The sequence below is a fragment of the Podarcis pityusensis genome, assembly GCF_964106645.2.
Source record: "Podarcis pityusensis genome assembly, chromosome: 6".
In the NCBI taxonomy this organism is placed as follows: domain Eukaryota; kingdom Metazoa; phylum Chordata; class Lepidosauria; order Squamata; family Lacertidae; genus Podarcis; species Podarcis pityusensis.
The window spans coordinates 19,451,668-19,473,009 of NC_138030.1; the positions used below are offsets into that span (position 1 = coordinate 19,451,668).

The window sequence follows — 21,342 nt, forward strand, 5'->3', positions numbered from 1 at the left end:
CACAAACCTGCTGATACCTACCCTCTTTGGCATGGATGGATGGTACCAGTTTGGCCGCATAAGGATCATATACATTATAAATGTTGGTCTACGTGTGTGTGTGTGTGTGTGTGAGAGAGAGAGAGAGAGAGAGAGAGAGAGAGTGCCCATGCATGGATACACACACACATGATCCCAAAGGAAGATACACAAATAAATATGCAAGCTTTTGAGCTCATCAGAACTCATCATCAGCCTGGAGGGAGGGAAGATGTATTAATTTGTATACTGCTTACATGCCAAAATGGTTGCTAAGTGATTTATAAGTATAAAATCCTTTATAAAATCCATTCCTAAACAAAATACAGAAGAAATCCATTCTATCAAAACATTAAAGCCCACCCATGATTAAAATTCACAATAAAAGAGCTGCATTAAAATGTTTGCTGAAATAGGCGTGTATTGAGGAGCCGGCTGAATGCCAATGATGATGGGTCTTTTTCTTAATACAGCACAATACAGGTGCTACCAGTGAAAAAGCCAGCCTCCATCTTACCACAAGCTGATAACCATCAGGCCGTGGCAAAACTAACTGGATTCCATTTCCTGAGCTTATATTAATCATAGAATGGTAGAGCTGAAAGGGACCCCCAGAGTCATCTAGACTCAACCTCCTGCAATGCAGGAATCTCAACTACATGACAGATGACCATCCAACCTCTGCTTAAAAACCTAGAAGGAAGGTTGGGAGTCTGGAAGTCTGCTCAGCTCTTTCTTTTTAGCCATTCTGGGGTCGCCTCTGCTCCGCAATGCCGGCCTCTAGATGGAGCTCGCTCCTTCCCCTCTTCCCCGTCTCCCTTTCTCCTCCAACTTCTAATCCGCTCGAGCCAAACTCCGCGCAACCAGAATCGCAGGGCGAAGCTGGAGGCTCAGGCTGGACTTGTTGATCTCCGTTAGCAAGAAGCGAACGGGAGAAAGAAGGAAAGGCGAGAAGGAGAGAGGCCGCGCTCCCTGACTGCGAGCGGCGGGCGCTTCCTCCCCGCTGGGCCCGGGCCCCGCGCGCGGCGTCGGCGGAGCTGAAGGTGGGGCTTGGGCGAGAAGTGCAGCCGGATCGGCGCGAGGGCCTGCGAGACGCTTGTTGCGACGGGGGGCGCCTCTTGAGACCCACAGAGACGCCTCGGCCCGGGGGGGGGGGGGAGGGAGCTGCTGCCTTCGCTCTCCCCATCCAGCTGCTGAAGGGGTTATCCTGGGATTTCGTCCCCGGTGGGGTTTTCTTTTTCCCCCTGCCCGCCCCCCCTCCCCATCTCTCGCCGCCGCCGAGGATGCCCGCGACGCCTTCCTGCCTGCTGAGCTAGCCCGGAGCAGGATGTAGCGAGCGAGCGAGCCAGCTGGCCGACCGATGCCCTCGCCACCCCCCGGAACCCCACGGCGCCTCCTTTCTCCGGGATCGTGGCAAGAGAAGTGAGTGGCGGAATTGGGGGATGGGGAGACGGGCACCCGGGGGGAGGGGGAAATGGGGCAAACCCCACGCGGAGTTAGGAGCTAGAGGATCACATCTGCCCGGGGCAGCATGTGGATGCGCAGGCTGGGCTGGGGAGCTGCCCGAGGGTCCTGCTCCTCAAATCGAGGGTTCGGTCCCCGTCGGTGTTGGGGGGGGGGAGGGATCTGACTCCCCCCTGCCCCCTGAAAACCCTTGTAGGATTTTAGTCGGGCGTGGGAAAAGAGAAGGAGCCGTTCCTCCTCCTCCTCCTCTTCTTCTTCTCCCGGATTTCTCCCATCTTGTATAAGCAACAGTGTTGCTAGCTCTTTCTACTGGCTGCATATTATTCTCTTTTTTAAAGGCTGTTGTTATGACGACTCCTATTAGTTATCGCTGGGGGGGGGGGGATAAATGGAGGAGATGGAAATTCTTTCACACTCCCTCCCATAGAAGCCCCACATTCTTTCTTTTTTTTTAAAGAGCTGGAAATAAATGTGATGATTGCTCCCACTCAGGTTATAAACTCGGGTTCTCTGTCTCCACACCATCTCCATCAACAACGTACACACTCCGCGGTGTAGTCTCTCTTTCTTGTAGACTTAAATGGAAGAAGTGTGCCTGTCTTTCTCCAGTGCCTTATTTCAAATAATTGAGGTTAATGACCCCAATTTCCCTGGAGGCATTTGCCCCAAACTCACCAACAGATGTAGCCAACTTAAGCTCAGCAGACTTTGCTTCCCCAAGTATCTTACTTAAATGAATTAAAATAGGTGTGCCGCTCCCCTATTCACTCATTCCACTAGAGACCTTCATAAGGTGAGAGTTTATTTTTTTTTTGTTCCCTCCCCCTCCACAATACACCCCCCCGATGTAATCTGTTCTAGCATGGGGCCATTGCAAGCCCACTAACCCCTTCACTGACCACCCTTTGTAAGTGGTGATTTACAAAAGATTAGTCTCTGACATATCTGCCTTTCCAGAGCTTACTAGAGAGAGGAGAGAGTAATAGCCATAGATATGGCTTGTTTCACCCATACCCAATGTGAACAGGACTATCAGACTGTGAATGTCATTTGACTTTGCTCCATGCTAGACTTTCTGCATGGTGTGTGATCAGGTGCTGCTGTGTAAACTATTAGTGCCGGCCTGTGCCTCTGATGTCTTTGAGTTAAATTTATAACAGGGGACAGATTAGAAGCACATGTGAAGAGACTAGATTGGAAGCATTTCTGTTTCTCCAAATACCTAAAAAAGAAAAAAGGGGGGGGGGAACCCTCCATGATTCTCTTTTAAAGTTCATAGTTCAGCTCTTTGGCAGAAGAGAGAAAACTGAGAAATGCCTCTTAAAGAACATGTAGAAGAAAAAATGAGAACCAGTAGATAAAAATTGCATGCTATTTTCCCAGTCTTAAAACTCATAAACCTGGAAGGAAGTGCTATTGGTTGAACTAACTTCAAAACATGGAGTTCCTAAATACCCCAGGCTTCATGTATGTATGATTTGGGGAAGGAGTATAGAAAGGCATATGACAATTTGATGTGTAGAGTTTCTTGCAGAATTATAGTGACTTTTAATGCCCCCCCCTTGTATCCTACCCCATATACAACGCTGTATGTAGCGTGTCTTCAGAGAAGAGTTTGTATGAAAGGTTCAAGCTTGGATCACAAAATATGCCTTTTGGTGGGTGTGTACCTGGTTTGTACCCCATTTATGTCTCTGGGGTTCACCCACTTCTCTAGGGAAAGTTGTTTGGATGTCTCAGTTAGCCTTACCAGTTGAAACAGTGGGACTCAAATGAACACCAGTGGCTGTACCTTGGGTAGGGGATGACCCTGTATATCAGACTTCCCACCTACTCCATTTCCAAAATCCAAAATCTATTATGGTTGTACAAACTAGTCCTTTTGTTAGGGACATCCAAATTCTCATTGTGCCTAGAATCAAGCTGGGACATCCATTTGTGTGTTTGTGTGTGTGAGAGAGAGCGGGGAAGGTACGAAAGGGTGAGGGACAAACAGTTATGTACATTGCCGTTAAACCAAAACATGCAGGTCTTTTTGTAAGTAACCAAGTATTTCAGCTTTCACTTGATTGTTCAATGTAACACATACCCAAATGCTTTGATGCATCAGTTTAAAGGGGGGGGGGAGTCCACAAATCTAAGTAAAGGTTCAGAAGAAAAGGAGGGTGGGTAGTGGTGATGAGAATACATATTACTTCAAGGAGAGCAAAATTAATTACAATGGAAACTGCTCCGATGAGCTGCCAACTGGGGTTCATGGGGTCTTCCAGATCCCACTACAAACCAGTGGGGCAGTTTGGTAATTTTAGACTCCAGACTCAATGGACATATGGGGGTGGGAGACTCTTTAGATGGTAACTTCAAAAGCATAGTAATCTGCCTGTAAGCCACATAGGGGCCCGCATGCTCTCTCTCTCTCTCTCTCTCTCTCTCTCTCTCTCTCTCTCTCTCTCTCTTGCTGAGTGGGGCATTGTCTCAGCAGCCTGCCCTGACACCACCACTGCCCCAAACACAAACACTCTGATAGCTCAGTTGGTAGAACATGATACTCTTAATCTCAGGATTATGGGTTCAAACCCCATGCTGGTTGAAAGATTCCTGCACTTCAGGATGTGGGACTAAATGGGCCTCATGATCCCTGCCAACTCTGCAATTCTGTGATTCTGTGACATGGCACTGGTTATTTTCCCAGAGGCTGGAAAACGTGTTAGGAAATCTATTTCAGCACCTGGGTGTGGACAGTGCACAGGGTTCCCTTCTATTGCAATGAGTTCTTGCCATGTATAGATCAGGCAAAGGCTGCTCTAAGTCTTGCTGGGCCAATGGCAAAAAAGGTAGCCTGATCGCCTCCCCGCACCCTTCCCCCAGCTCACCACTCTTAAGGCTCTCTTCAGTTTCAGCACCATTAAACTGAACAGCGACCTGTGCTCTTGCAGCCAGCCTTCTGTCCCCGCTCCTCCTTCAAGCAGACTAACGGAGCTGTTTGTACAGCTGCCTGATTAATTGATCAAGCAGGCAGCCCACAAACAAAGGAAGAAGCTCTCATTTGATCCCCAGAAGTCGCCAGTAGCTCTGTGGATTTTTTTCTCTTGCAGGCATGGAGGAGGAGGACAGATGAAGAGATCCTGCTGAGAAGTGTGAGTGCCCTGGAAGCTTTCATCAGCCTGTTCCAGCCTTCCTGAGACAAGCAATGCCTGCGGGGATGAATAAGCATGGATCTCGATCGACTACCTCTTTGCCTCCCGATCCCATGGAGATTGTCAGGAGCAAGGCCTGCTCCAGAAGGGTCAAGCTTAATGTGGGTGGCTTGGCCCACGAGGTTTTATGGAGAACCCTGGACAGGTTGCCACGGACAAGGTTGGGTAAGCTCAGAGACTGCAACACCCACGAAACCCTTATGGATATATGTGACGACTACAACTTGGAGGAGAACGAGTATTTCTTTGATAGGCACCCAGGGGCATTTACTTCTATCTTGAACTTTTACCGCACTGGCAAGCTGCACATGATGGAGGAAATGTGTGCCTTGTCCTTCAGCCAAGAACTGGACTATTGGGGGATTGACGAGATCTATCTGGAGTCCTGTTGCCAGGCAAGGTACCACCAGAAGAAGGAGCAGATGAATGAGGAGCTCAAGAGGGAAGCGGAAACAATGCGAGAGAGGGAAGGAGAGGAATTTGATAACACCTGCTGCGCCGAGAAGAGGAAAAAGCTCTGGGACCTTCTGGAAAAGCCCAATTCTTCTGTAGCAGCCAAGGTAAAGTCTAAGCTACACATACTTTATCTCTTGTGGAGACAGCATGTACCTATTGATCAGAGTAACGGCTGGGGAATACCGGGCTTTGAGTGTTTTATTGTACTATCCTGGCTGTACTGCCCATAGCATCAAAAGAGATTGCCACAATGCAGTGTGCCATTCGATTCTTTTCTTTTCTGTGCTTTCATATTACGGAGTTATGTTTCAGTGTTGTTTTTAAGAGAGACGATTTGGGGACATAGACACAGATTGACCTGTCATTCTGCACTTCCTGCATTTTTACTGACACAAGAGTAGAGGACTTTCTGTGGGGGGCCAAAGCACTTAATGGAAAGTTTAAAAGGGCCATGGACAGATTATGCAAACACTTCATGTAGCCAAAGCCAGATATGTAATATATTCATAAATCATGAATGGATGCATTGGAGCTTTGCCAAATCTCCTGAAGAGTGTTTGGTGTTAGTATCCCCAAAAGTATGGATTTTGGTGTGACAGCAATACTGTATAGCATATTTCAATTCATTACCTAAAGGTTTGTTTTCCTTCTACTGGTATGTGCTGTGAAAATATTACCCATGTCAATTGAATTGTTGGTTTGGTAGCAGCTAAGTTCACTATACTGATATACCATTCACATTATGCAGACTATAGTTACTTAAGTTCTATGTTTAAATTCAACAAGTGTGCTACTCTTCCCATTCCTCTCCCTACCCCTGGACAGTGATGGCTTCCTAATGTTCGTTCCAGCTTCTCTATTTTCTGGATGCAGTGTTCTAGCGGTTATGTTGATATCCTAATCTCCTGGACCACCACCATTTTTTTTCATTTCTAGTCTCAGGCATTTTGGGGAGATCTGAAAACGTTGTTTTTTTTCTTGTGATTACAGAGGACTGACTTTGTTTAAAGAAGAACGAAAACACAGTATCTGCATGGGGTCTCGTGGGATTCCATAAATTGGTATAGAAAGTTAGAAGCTTCCACTCTGATAGTCTCAGTCTGCCACTTAGATAAGTTCTGAGGCTGCTAAATGGCCCAATTTGGGGGGTGGCTTTTTTGTGTTTGTGCAGGGACTTTTTTTGTGAACACCAAGCCACCTGATAGAAGTGGATGATGTTCTGCCTTGTCTTTCAGTCAAGAACTGAATGACAGGAAGTCATGAAAAGAGGGCAGAAGAGTCAGGGGAGAGGGTCCATAGCCTAGTGATAAGAGTCCACATTTGCATGAACCTGGAAGGTTCCAAGTTCATTCATTGGCATTTTCAGTTCAAAGGATCTCAGGCATCAGTGTGATGAAAGAATTCTGGTTGAATACCCTGGAGATCTTCTGCCAGTCAGAATGGGTCAGCAATGGGGAATACAGACCCAACAGCAAAAGGTAACTTCAGGTGAAACTTGCTCTAACTTGGCTGCCTAACAGATGGGTGAGGAGTTTGCAACACTGCTGCCTTAGGCTACGCTCATCAAAACATGATATATACACACACCACTTCACTTGTGAAGGGTGCATGGTTGTATCAACCCCTTTCCCTTTTAAAGCATTCCAAAGTAGTGACCTAACCCTTTCATACCCTTGTGTATTTAAAGAAAAGTATTGATTTAAATCTTCTATTGCAACCCATGCAGTATTTCATACTTGTACCATCTAGAAAATACAATGTGAAAAATGATACTTCAGGCTCGACGGTTTTTTGTTTGAGGGGTAGGTGGGTGAGATACACCTTGGAAAGATTAAGGCTCCAAAAGTCACCATCACCAGTTTATGACCTTAAAGCTGCCAGTGTGGTGTTGCTGTAGGCGTGCCAGACTAGGACCTGGGAGACCAGGGTTCAGGGTGACCTTGGGCCAGTCTCTGCCTTTCAGCACAAGGTTGTTGTGAGGATTGACTGAAGAGGGGGAGATCCATGTATATACCACCTTGAGCTCCTTGGAGAGAGGAAAAGGTTGGGTTACAAATACAGTAAATAAATTAATTAACACCAGCATAATCACAAAGAAACTGGGTGCAAATGTGAAGGCTATCATAATAACAACGTGTAGCATTAAATTGGAAAACCTCAGATGGTCAGCTGTTAAGAAACCATGTGGGTCTCATAGTAAAGCAGTGGTTTTCAAGCTGAATTCTGTGGAACCCCAAGGCTCCTGGGGAAATTACCAAGAGTTTCTCAGTGAGAAAATCAGTAAAGGTTAGAACATAGGAAACTGCCTCCTACTGTGTCAGACTGTTGGTCCATCTAGCTCAGTATTCCCCGGATTTCAGGCAAGGGCCTTCCACAGCCCTCCATGGAGATGCTGGACTTATGGACCTTCTGTAGCTTCCACCACTGAGCTACATCCTTTCCCCAAGCTTCCTGGAGTGGCAGCTGGCTGGTGGTTATCAACCTTCCTTTGTATGGTGCAGCAAGAGAGGAATGTTGTCAACTGTGTGCTCAGTTGAGATGCGGCAGTGGTGCCATCCCCAAAGCCTTGAGTGTCTTGGATGAAGGTGTTGGCTATTTGCAGTTTAGTAGCACTGCAGAGAGCTTGCTGGGAAGACCATGCATTAAAAAGGGACTCAAAAATAACTTAAACAAGGTTTTAATAACAAAAACAAAAACTCCTTATACACTAAATACATCAACAACAAACCAGACCCAACCACCAACCCATCCCCCAGGGTAATGAGAGAGCTAGGTGCTGCCCCTTATATACTACACTCAATTGCTGACACAGCTTGATTAACACAACCTGCTATGTTTCACAGCTGTAAGGTTGCGTCTCATTATTTGCCCTGGCCCTGGCCCTTAAAGACATAGACAACTTGTGAAACAGTAATGAACCTTCACATTTTAAAGTGACCATTCAACAGAAGGGAGCAAAACACCTCCCAAAATCTGCAATATGCAGAACTTCATTGCGTACACCACGGGACATCTCAACAGGTAGTATTTTCTGAAGGGAGGATCTTTGAAAACCACGGCCATCAAACAAATAGGCATGGAAGCAGTTGCAATTCTTCTAGTCAGTGGGACGGTCTCGGAATATGCTGTGAAATGCAAATTGCACATTCTAGCAGGAAGACTTTACACTTCGCTTTTGTAAAACCTGGATTAGATGCTTCTGCATGAGCACAGCCCAGTGATTGTAAAAGAAACTGATAGTTCCTTTAAAGTTCTGGGAAGGCGTTTCAAGGATCGAGGGACATCTGATGCAGTGTGTCAGGAAAAGGGATGTTGTGTGGCTTTCAAAAAAACCCCAATTGTCGTTTTTATTTCTCACAACAGACTGATCCAGGCTGCCTTTTTAAATATATATTTCAGATGTCACAGTGCTGAATGTGAATAATTTATCAGGGTGTTTTGGCATGCGTGCAGAATCCCAAAACGTCGGCCTCCGGCTTAGGCCGGCTGTGGCACAGAATCAAAATCCATTAGAGGCTGTTGATGTTTCATGATTTATTGTATATGAGGATGATCATCCTTGCCAAAGAAGTGTCTTTTGTGATTTATAAGTCAAATCCATTCTAGGGTTTGCCTTCTGGAGAGAAGAGGGAGAGAGAAATCCAGTGTAAATGCATTTAGCAATTGCAGGCTTATGTACTAATTTAGAGTGGATTGTGGGGAGCACATTGCACTTCCTTGCGAGCTTCCGCTGCTGAGATTTTTAGCCCAGGCTCGGATGCTGAGTTGCTCCTCTGTTCACATAAGAGGCTATGGTTCCACCAAGTCTCCCTGCTTCTTTAACCTGATCCACAAACACACATTATATCCAAATCATTCCCAGGGAGAGGCTCCTGCTCTTTCTAATATTTTTGTGGCAATTGCCCTCATTGCCTTTTTTGGCAGCAAGATGAATGTATTTGGATTTTCATACCTTTGAAATGCTAAGATTTTGTTTGGAGTTTTTATAATTTGTATAGTTCGTACTTGATTTTGTGTGTTGATTATTCGTGAGCCACCTTGGTGGTCTTCTTCTTCTTCTTCTTCTTCTTCTTCTTCTTCTTCTTCTTCTTCTTTTAAAGCCAAAAGGCAGTATGTAAACAAACAGTAACATTTTAGGGTATCCCACAGCATTGCCAAGTTTCCCCCAAGCCCCTTAGCAGATTTTCAGGGGGTGCTGAGAACTGCAGAAGAAAGCAAGAGATGGAGAGACCTTTCCCAGGAATATGAACTCGATGTTTCGTTCATAGAAGGAAAGTTAAGCTCCAAGCCGGGATATCTGATGAACTGGATCTCAGCAAATCCCCATGTGTCGGACTGACCTAATCTGCACTAACGCATGGATCGTAATTTAGCTATCTATCAAATTTCACATTTCTCCAAATGTTGCAATAACATTGGCACTGGTACGGCTTAATGGGAGTGAGAGGGGTGAGTGCAGTGTAAATTCCCCCATGGAGTGAATCCAGTGCTGCCACTGACATGTCTGCACTACACTGATCTTGTTGCTGCCGCTCCTTTCTCCCTCTGGGTAAGCTGCAGTGATGCTGGTGATGAAAAGTAAATCACATTTTTGTAAACCGCTTTGAGGATTTTTTAATGATCCAGCGGTGGATAAATTTTCTGATCCAGCGGTGGATAAATTTTACTAGCTAACTAAATAGAAATTGCTGCCGCACCTACTGCTACTGTTGCAGTGCAATTCTTGGTGGTTTAAATGTATCAAAACCCATTAATACAGTGGTTCCTTGGTTCTCAAACTTAATCTGTTCTGGAAATCCATTCCAAAACCAAAGCGTTCCAAAACCAAGGTGCGCTTTCCCATAGAAAGTAATGCAAAATGGATTAATCCGTTCCAGACTTTTAAAAACAACCCCTAAAATAGCAATTTAACATGAATTTTACTATCTAATGAGACCATTGATCCATAAAATGAAAGCAATAAACAATGTACTGCAGCCACACAATCAATCCTTCAGTAGCTGAACTGGGTTCCACACAGTCACAAAAACAAAAGAAAAAAGCCACAAAAACAAAATAAATACCAAAAACAGACAGACCTCAGTGTAACACTCAAAACGGAAGTGTGCCACTCAAAACGGGAGTGTGGCACTCAAATTGGAAGCATAACACTCAAAACAGAGCACTTTCGGTTTCTGAAAAATGTTTGCAAACTGGAACACTTACTTTCCAGTGATTGGGTTCCAAGTTGTTTGAGTACCAAGGCATTTGAGAACCAAGGTACCACTGTATGTATATTCTGAGTGAAAATAAATTTAAATCCTTATTTAAATATGCCCTGAAATGTGAAACTCATGTAGATATGTTTTAACAACAATAACAGTCACAGATTAATGTGGAAGGGGGATGGAATGGGTTAATGAGTAAATACATCTGCCATTGATACAGACCAGCAACCGACTGACTGCCTCATCCATCCAAGCAAAGCCAGGCAAAATGGGCCTATGATATCTCTAGACTTCAGTCTGGAGCTAGAAAACAAAACCAACCACATTTATGTGATTTAACCGAGTAGGATTCACCTGTCCAAATCCAAATTTCTTTTCTTTTCTTTTTTTTAAAATGATATTTATTAGGGGTTTGAAAGTTACAGAAAAAAGAAGAAAGAAACAATAGAAAGTTATACAAAACAAAACAATACCTTACAATACCTCAAAAAAAAACAAAAAGAAAAAAAATACAGCGAAACAAACAAAAAAACATTTAAAAACACATCCAATATTTCCGTGTCTTTACCTTTCATTTACTTGTTTCATCGACCTCCTCACACGTCCCTTTTTTGTATTCTAGTTCAATTAGCTATTTCAGCAAATCCTTTCCATCTTTCTCAATTTTTGTTCTATAATTTATCTTAACACAATCTAACCTTAAATTTTCCACTTTGGTCCATTAACAATCTATTTTTACTTAATTCTTTATAACATTTCTGCTAAAGCCATATAACTTCATTCCAGCATCCTTCTAACATTCATTAATTTTGCAATATTTCTGTAAATATACTTTGAATTTTTTCCAATCTTCTTCCACCGACTCTTCTCCCTGGTCTCGGATTCTGCCAGTCATTTCCGCCAATTCCATGTAGTCCATCAGCTTCATCTGCCATTCTTCCCAGGTGGGTAGATCTTGTGTCTTCCAATGCTTTGCGATAAGTATTCTTGCTGCTGTTGTAGCGTACATAAAGAAAGTTCTATCCTTCTTTGGCACCAATTGGCCGACCATGCCCAGGAGAAAGGCCTCTGGTTTCTTCAGAAAGGTATATTCAAATACCTTTTTCATTTCATTATAAATCATCTCCCAGAAATTCTTAATCCTTGGGCATGTCCACCAAAGGTGAAAGAATGTACCTTCAGTCTCATTACATTTCCAGCATTTATTATCGGGCAACTGTGTCCAGTTCTGGGCACCACAGTTCAAGAAGGACACTGACAAACTGGAACGTGTCCGGAGGAGGGCAACCAAAATGGTCAAAGGCCTGGAAACGATGCCTTATGAGGAACGGCTAAGGGAGCTGGGCATGTTTAGCCTGGAGAAGAGGAGGTTAAGGGGTGATATGATAGCCATGTTCAAATATATAAAAGGATGTCACATAGAGGAGGGAGAAAGGTTGTTTTCTGCTGCTCCAGAGAAGCGGACACGGAGCAATGGATCCAAACTACAAGAAAGAAGATTCCACCTAAACATTAGGAAGAACTTCCTGACAGTAAGAGCTGTTCGACAGTGGAATTTGCTGCCAAGGAGTGTGGTGGAGTCTCCTTCTTTGGAGGTCTTTAAGCAGAGGCTTGACAACCATATGTCAGGAGTGCTCTGATGGTGTTTCCTGCTTGGCAGGGGGTTGGACTCGATGGCCCTTGTGGTCTCTTCCAACTCTATGATTCTATGATTCTATGATTCTATGATTCTATGAAATGGTAGATTTTTGCAAGCTTGACTGGTGTTATGTACCACCTGTAGATCATTTTCATTAGATTCTCTTTTAAGGCATTACATGCCGTAAACTTCATACCTGTGGTCCATAACTGTTCCCAGTCAGCCATCATAATGTTATGTCCAACATCTTGTGCCCATTTAATCATAGCAGATTTCACCGTTTCATCCTGAGTATTCCATTTCAACAGCAAGTTATACATTCTTGACAGATTCTTAACTTTGGGGTCTAACAATTCTGTTTCCAATTTTGATTTTTCCACCTGGAAGCCTAGTTTTTTGTCCAAATTATATGCCTCCATTATTTGATAATAATGGAGCCAGTCTCGCACTCTGTTTTTTAATTTTTCAAAACTCTGCAGTTTTAATCTATCTCCCTCTTGTTCCAGAATTTCCCAATACTTTGGCCATTTGGCCTCCATATTGAGTTTTTTCTGAGCCTTTGCTTCCATTGGTGACAGCCATCTTGGGGTTTTATTTTCTAGCAAGTCCTTATATCTTATCCAGACATTAAACAGTGCTTTTCTGACAATATGGTTTTTAAACGCTTTGTGTGCTTTAACCTTATCATACCACAAATATACATGCCAACCAAATACATTGTTGAAACCTTCCAGATCCAACACATCAGTGTTTTCAATAAGCATCCATTCTCTCAGCCAACAAAAGGCGGCTGATTCATAATAAAGTTTAAGGTCTGGCAGGGCAAATCCACCTCTTTCTTTAGCATCAGTTAATATCTTAAATTTTATTCGAGGCTTCTTGCCCTGCCAGACAAATCTAGAGATGTCTCTCTGCCACTTCTTGAAACAGTCCATTTTGTCCAGAATTTGCAATGTTTGAAACAGAAACAGCATCCTTGGCAATACGTTCATTTTTATCACAGCAATTCGGCCTAACAGTGATAACTTCAAATTTGACCATATTTCTAAGTCCTTTTTCACTTCAGTCCAACATTTTTCATAATTATCCTTAAATAAATTTGCATTCTTAGCAGTCATATTAACCCCTAAATATTTCACTTTCTTAACCAGTGTTAATCCTGTCTCCTTCTGAAACTTATCTCTCGATCACAGTTAGATTTTTCTCTAAAACCTTAGTTTTCATCTTGTTCAACTTAAAACCTGCTACCTGACCAAATTCTTGAATCAGTTCCAGTACTCTTTTAGTGCTAGATTCTGGCTCCTGTAAAGTCAATACCAAATCATCTGCAAATGCTTTCAGTTTGTACTGTTTAGCTCCCACTTGTATACCTTTAACCAACTGGTCCCTTCTAATCATGTTTAGCAAAACCTCCAGGACCGATATAAAAAGCAATGGCGAAATTGGGCACCTTGTCGTGTTCCTTTCTCAATCTTAAATTCTTCCGTCACTACGTTATTCACAATTAATTTAGCCTTCTGTTCTGAATAAATTGCACGTATACCATTTCCAAAACCTTGACCAACCCCCATCCCCTGTAAATTCTTCTTCATAAAACTCCAAGAAATATTGTCAAAGGCTTTCTCCGCGTCCACAAATATCAAAACTGCTTTAGTATTAATCTTCACTTGTAATTTTTCTAAGATATTAATTATGTTCCTCGTATTGTCAGACAAGTGTCTGCCCGGGAGAAAGCCCGCTTGATCTTTATGAATTTCTTCTGCTAACACCTTTTTTAATCTTTTAGCCAAGATATCTGCAAAAATTTTATAATCCACATTAAGCAGTGATATGGGGCGCAAATCCAAATTTCTTTTCACTTTGTTATCCCAGACTCCATTTTGCATTCATCAGAATTTGCTGTAATTTATTTCTCTAATATTTACTGGACAAGCAGAGGAGGGAATATTGAGCTGTTGATAAGATCACTTAAAATGGGCCACCTGGTGCCCCTCAACACACACTAATCATACTATCATTATCAAAATCCGAGCGAGACATAAAAGAAGAACAGCATAGGCAAAATCAAACATTTCGATGTCCCATTGGTTTTAGTGGGTAAATTAAGCACAAACATAACTTTCTCCAACTGAAGTAAATGGAATTTAAAAGTGCTTAACTTTGTCTGGATTTTGGCATAAATTAATCTCCGCACTTTCGAAGATGGTAGTGCTAATCAGTAACCGTGATAATATTCAAGGTTGATTAATCTGTAACACAAAGGATACATGGACATTTAAAAGCTCAGCCTAAGTCAGCCTTGTACTTAAGCACTTTCTTGGTAGCTATAGGCAACAAGGAATCACATGCAGGTGAGTGGACTGGTAGAGGAAAGGCAGAGTATTTATTGCCTCTCTCCTTTCTGAGCCCAGCATAGAAAACAATTGGGTTGTCAGAGGAGGGAAGTCCTCTCCACTGGCCCCAGCATAGAAAGGCCACAAGCTTCTTGGTTTCTCATCTGCCAGTTACCAGCAGGCTGGTAATTTGTTTGTTTATTTACTTATTTTGCCGCCTAGTAATTTTTGGGGGCTTATTTGTAAGGTTGCCGTAAACATGCAGAAAAAGAGGAAAGCTACTCTTGGTAAAACTTTTATTGTACACATGGGGAAGGGGAAATGGAATCTGGAGAAATGTTGAGAACCTTAGGCAAAATGAGCATCGTACATCATACAGTGTAGCTTGTTTAGCCTTATATGTGCAAAGGTATGATGCTCGTTCCCTAGGCTAAATGACCGTCTCTAGAAGAATGTGAACAAACCAATGATCTATCACTGGATCGCATTACAGTGGTGCCTCGCAAGACGAAATTAATCCGTTCCGCGAGTCTCTTCGTCTTGCGGTTTTTTTGTCTTTGCCTGCGAAGCACGGCTATTAGCGGCTTAGCGGCTATTAACGGCTTAGCAGCTTAGCGGCTTTAAGAAAAAGGAAACAAACTCGCAAGAACTCGCAAGACATTTCGTCTTGCGAAGCAAGCCCATAGGGAAATTCGTCTTGCGGAACGACTCAAAAAACGCAAAACCCTTTCGTCTAGCGAGTTTTTCGTCTTGCGAGGCATTCGTCTTGCGGGGCACCACTGTAGTTTTGTTTGTTTTACTTTAGAATGGCCCACTCACTGGATCATCACCTTGTCATGGTGAATGGGCTTGCATGTTCCTATGACCCTTGTGAAGTGAAGTGCAGAGTGTTTGGGGACTGGGACATTCACAGGGAAACCAAAATGCTTGTTTACAAAGCTATTGTACTACCAACCTTACTGTATGCTTGTGAAACATGGACCACTTATAAACGCCATCTCCAACACCTCAAAAGATTCCATCAATGGTGTCTCCAAAAATTTTTACACATCACTTGGGAAGGAAGGCAAATTAATACCAGTGTACCAGAAGAAGCAAAGATCACCAGCGTTGAAGCAATGATTCTTCAACATCAGCTTCGTTGGACTGGTCATGTTCTGCGGATGCCTTATGATCATCTTCCAAAGCAACTACTCTATTCCCAACTCAAGAATGGAAAGCGTAATGCTGGTGGTCAACAAAAGAGGTTTAAAGACTGTCTCAAGGCAAATCTTTAAAAATGTAGTATAAACACTGACAACTGAGCAACACGGGCCTGTGAGCGCTCCAGTTGGAGAGCAGCCTCCACCAAAGGTACCATGGGTTTTGAAGACATTCGAACTCAGGACGCAAGGGAGAAACATGCTAAGAGGAAGGCATGCTTGGCAAATCCACACCGTGATCAACTCCTGCACGGAAACCAGTCCCCACTGTGGAAGGACATGTGGACCCAGAATTGGCCTCCACAGTCACTTAAGGACTCATTGTTAAAACCGTGTATTGTGGAAGACAATCTTACTCGGCTACGAGTGTTCGGCAAAGAGAAAAGAGAGACTTTAGAATGGGCGCAAAAGGCTCAGAAATTCATTAGAGCGGCTTTGCTGGATTGTTCAGCCCTTTCCCAGTACTGTTCTCCTAAAGCTGCTATTATAATGCTCAGAGGCAGAGTAAGGAGTGTGCAGATCCAATAGAATTATTGGGGGGAAGGGGAGACTTAAATTAGGGAAACAGCCTCGGCTGCTAATACTAAAGCACCTGCTTTCCTGGTGCTGCAACTTCCATTAAATTCAAAGTGCCCTGCTGCACCCATTGTATAATTTTTTGAAAATGCAGTAGATCCCATCACACACATCCTGCGTCACTTGAGCTTTGTCCTTGTCATAAGGAGTGCATCTTCTGTAAAAGGCAGAGTATAGATGTACGGCTCTGCTCTTCTGTTATGAGTGAAACAGCTGCGCCTGATTATAATAATTTGGGGACTGCAATTTGCACACATTTCAAGTCAGCCCCAACTCATTGTCTGCAGCCACTTCATAAATGTCATCCTTTGTGTTGAGCAGGTGGCATTGTCTTGTGACCGAAAGATCAACACTCTCTTTCTCCTTTATTTATTTCTAAGGAAGGGCCTTTCATTTTCTTTGTTCATCACATTCTCCTGTGCAAACCAATCCAGTGGAAGTAATTCAGGAATTGCTGGAGAGGAATCTCTAGTCAGTGTTATTGAGGCAGTCAGATGAACTCATTGTAATTGCTTTTGCTTTCTTAAGAATTGATGCTTCTAAGATCTGTTAAAGTTTAAGTCAGGGATGGGGAGCCTGTGGTCCTTGCAGATGCTGTTGAGCTCCCAACTCCTATAACCCATAGCTAACATAGCCAGTGGTCAGGCATCATGGGAGTTGGAGTCTAATATCTGCAATGACACAGGTTCCCCATGGACCCAACATTAAATAAACGCATAATTGATTGTGGTCGGCACTTAAAAGCTTCTTTTCTGACTCTAGTTTTTCAAAAAAAAAGAATGCAATTGATTTTTCACTGTAAAAGTCATTCTTAATGCCATGAGTCGTTACCATGCAACTTCTAAAGCTCAGTACATGCCTGTAGTGCACAGGTTAGCACACTACTGGTGACACATACATTCCCTGATCAGAAGCAGCTATCCAGACTTTAGCTTTGAGAGCAGTGTTGGGACCTATGAAGCATTTGAGACTGCCACGTTGTAACCTGGAGATTTCATCTTTACAATTAGCTCTGATGCTGGAGTGGGTAATGAAGCATCTACAGCTTCTGCTGCCTGCCCTCTCCCTGACCTACTGTATGGCACAACTGGAAACCAACTCACACCTTCTGTTTATATGTACAAAACATCTGGGGGAAGATGCCAAAATACTTGTGAGATGCAGCATATGCCACACATGGACAACAACCCAACAGAAGTTCTAATATGGTAGAGCTGCCATCTCTTGATCTGAAATAGTTGGGATGGGAACCATTGGATCATCATACATTATCAACAAGTTTGTTTGTTTGGGCGGCGCGAGAGATTGTAGCACTCAGAGCGTGGTTGGTTTCATTCAGCTGATTGCAGTGAGTTTTGTTTGTGTGTGAGAGGGGGTGAGGGGTTGTTGGGTTAAGTTAGCCATATCGATTTGTATGTTGTTGGGAACAGAGACATTGTATGTACTCTTGTTGTCTATGGAAATCCTTCAATTATATTTATATACCGTACTGGCTCGAATATAAGCTGCAGCCTCAAATAAGCCACACCTTTAAAATTCAAGAGGAAAAAGAAAAAAAGACAACACCCGAATATAAGCCACTCCCTTAAAATACCACAGGCACTCACACCCGTAAAAGGAGTCATCGGTGGTAGGGAGCCTCTGCGCAGCTCCATCGAAAGAGATTGGGCAAAAGGTGGGGGCAGAGCCATAATTCTGGGAGCCTCCCTCTTGAATTCCTGGCCAGGCTTTTGGGCTCCTGCTCTGCCCATAAGGAAGATGGAGGGAGGGAGGGATCTGAGTTTGTGGGGTTGTGGGAACTTGCATCCAAAAAGAACCTGCGGGGATTGAGAGGAGATCCCCCCCCCCGACCCTGTCATTAAAACTGAAATGGTTGGTGCGTAAAAGCCAATTTTTGTAAGGTCGCAAATTTAAGCTGCACCTTAACTTTTCACGGTTGGAATTTGGAAAGAAAGTGTGACTTATGTTCAGGCCAATACGATATATATTATACATTATCAACAAGTCTCATTGTGCAGTTGGTTGGAGACTGACTGGCTCTCTACCCCATGGCAGAGTCAGAATGGAATACTCTACTATTACTGAAGAAACCCTCTTCACCCAGAACCATTAAAGAAACTGGCAAACTGTCTGGATTAGGAGGATGCAGTCCAGCTTCTTGCACACGGTTAAAACTCCTCAGTCCTATGGCAAGAGCACCCTAATCCTAAAAATATGTGTGCTTTGCTTCACTCTGCATCCCAGCATTTCCATAGTTATGGGCTGAACCCTGAGTGACAAAATCTGTGCGAAACCCAACCACGTTATCATAGCTACTGTTGTGAAGCTGACAGCCATGTGTTCCCCAAGTACATCAGGCCAACCCTCTCCACCCTAAAACCTGGGCAGCTTTGATTCATAATTGCAGGCTGCCACAATGGCCATTGTCACGCTCCTTGAAGCTGCGAACATGGAAATTGCAGGGATGGAGAAAATCAGAACAGTGGTGACTCACATCCCAAATATGAAGATACAGTGAGGAGATCTCCATCTCTTTCGGAAGGATCCAGAGATAGTGATGGAAGGCACTTGGCAATGCATTTTATTTGTGTTGAGTGGTTGGCCCTCTTCGTTGGGAAAATAAGCAAATAAATCTCATGTAGTCCAGCTCAACTGGACAACACATAGGCAATAATCTTAAGCAAGAGCGATGGCACTCTTAATGCATTGGGAATTGGTCCTCTGTATTAAAAGCTAATTAACATTTGATCTTATTACTAGGCTGTAACACCTATCAATGTCTTTAGTGGATCAGTTTCTTCTGTCTCATCTGATGGCAACATCCTTGCCAGATCCCTGCAAATTATTTAGCTTGAAATAATGCCTCTTATGCTACTAGGTGTTTGCTTTTGAGATGGTTCCTTTAACTCCTGTTTCTGCTTACTTTTCCAGCACTCCTGATCCTCCTTGCCCATTTGTTTATATTTGCCTTCTGCTTATAGGCTCCACTGTTTGCTGTGTCTTTACTTAGTCATGCTTTCCTCGGCTGCCCTTGCCAATTGGATTGGATTTAGCTGGAATGAAAGTTGGGTTGCAGGTTATTTCCTTAAATGCCTCTTCTTTTCATGTGGATTTTCAAGCGGAGGCTTCCTTAGAGGTGCTTTGCCACGGCAATTAAAGTTAGCATGGATTATTCACCTTGCTTTTCAGTTTTTTTCAGTGCTTTTTAAAATACCTGTATCGTTGTAGACATGAAGCAAATCTGCTCCCAAATATTGACCTTTGTGAATTTTGCTATTTGGATATGAACACACACACACACCCTGGATGTTTTCTGAATATTCCAAACAGCATACAGATATCCTCCAAATGGTCACCGCATGATCGTTTGAGTGTTGTCAAACATGTTTAGCTACGTCCTTGGCTAGCTCTGTGAGATTCCCCTCCCCCCTGTCCTTCCCCACATTGTCCTTTCATTGCACTGTCCCCAGAACTGCTCCAGAGGGTTGGGGGGAAGCCCTGAACAGATTTATGGGGTGCAGTGGGGGACGGAGGGGAAGAACATGCCATTGAGCAAAGAGAAATCCTTGCATTGACAGAACCATGTATGTAACATTACACTGAATACAATCCATTATCACTGATGTTACAATAAGATCTGAGCCATGCCTCTTCCTCCCCAACCACCCTTGGATCTCCATAATGAAAAAAATCACCTAAATGTTTTGCCTTGCCAGAAACCGTGGGTCCCCACTGTGGCGATCACACAGGGTCCCCGGATGTTTCACCATCTAGTGATCCCAGTGCCACCACTTTATTTCTCGCTGCCACCACCCAGCCCCTACCTGGTACAATACTGAGTCCAATCAGGGTTAAATTGGAACATAAACTTCTGTTTATTTATTGCAGTTTAACAAGCGTGTGGTTTCATAAACAGTATCGGTCAATTACAATCATGGGGTGCCTATCCAGACCTATAACTTCCGCTTCCTGCTCTCACTAGCTAAACCACCTCTCAGATATCTACTTGTCTTCCTAGCTCCTAACTGTTCCTGACTCAGCTTATTTTGCTACACTAACTCAACCTACCCACAGACTCTATCCCAATTCACTCCCACTCCAACCAACCACCCAACTCCCAATGAACTCCACCCTTGCCCCCCCCAGCTGGTTTTATAGTCCCTCTGACACCACTCCCCCTGGGTTCTGATTGGGTAACCTGTTTAACTATTTCACCTCCAGCACACTCATATGTTAACATCATACCCCCCGCCAGACTTTACTCCTTTGCTGGAATTGGAGGGGGGAGGCCATTTTTGCTTATCTCCTCCCCTGCGGCTTATAGCCACCACTGCCATCTCCCCACACTTTACCATTACAGTAAAACAATAAAACACTTAATAGCTGGTAAAAATAAACCACAAACATCCTATCTCTCTCCCCCACCACCCATACCAATAAATACATAACAACACCCAAAATGAAATCGGAACACCACACAAGAAAAAATGCAAGGGGCTCTTCAGTAGGGATTGCCAAATCTGTTTGTTTCAGCTTCTCTTGGTTTCTTATTTTGCCAGGCTTAACCTCAGTGTTCCACATCGTTTCCGCATCAGTTTGCATTTTTTAAAAAAGTCCTCATGAAAATTCCTCAGCATTTCAGTGTGAATTTCTCTAAATATGCACATTTTAGTTTGCAATTTTCCAAAATGTAATGCATGTGTGTATATTATGTTTCACTCAAAAAAAGAGCTTTGTTCTGCACAATTTACACCAGTATATGCACTTTTGTAAACATGACTTGGCTGAAGAACTGCATTGCAACATTTGGAGAAGTGCAGCTTTCGAAGGATGGCCATATTTTGGTTCACATATGGTTTTGGAATGAATTGGGTAGCCTTGGCTTGAAACGCAAACAAAACCCAATTTCTCTGCCTTCCCTAGTCTTCAGGGCTTTTCTAAACACACGGGGCATGTTCGAGCACAGCTGGCAAAGTGTTGCAGAGATGTGGGGCCCGTGCAGAAAAGCCCTTCCCTAGCACCTGTCAATCAAATTGCTCTCAGAGGCAGTCACCTAAGGAGGACCTCGGCTGCCAGCTTCCAAGTATGGGCAGGTTAGCATGAGTGGATGTGGTTCTTCAGATAACAGTTAAGGCATTGATTCATAGAAGTTATTCCAAATTAGCAAGAGATATTCATATGACTCCAACCAGAATAAGGATTTGGAATCCATAAAGAAGTGGATAAGTTATACTTTGCAAGATTATATTA

General features: G+C 43.5%; 1 protein-coding gene across 1 annotated transcript in view; it reads left to right on the forward strand.

Annotated features, from left to right (window-relative positions):
* The first annotated feature begins 809 nt into the window (after nucleotides 1-809).
* KCNB1 (potassium voltage-gated channel subfamily B member 1) overlaps nucleotides 810-21,342 on the forward strand; it is a 194,759-nt gene continuing 174,226 nt past the window's right edge. Inside the window, exons 1-2 of the mRNA XM_081011123.1 lie at nucleotides 810-1,440; nucleotides 4,578-5,239. Coding sequence (XP_080867249.1) covers nucleotides 4,673-5,239 — 567 coding nt within the window. The 5' untranslated portion in view covers nucleotides 810-1,440; nucleotides 4,578-4,672. The remainder of the gene's footprint in view (nucleotides 1,441-4,577; nucleotides 5,240-21,342) is intronic.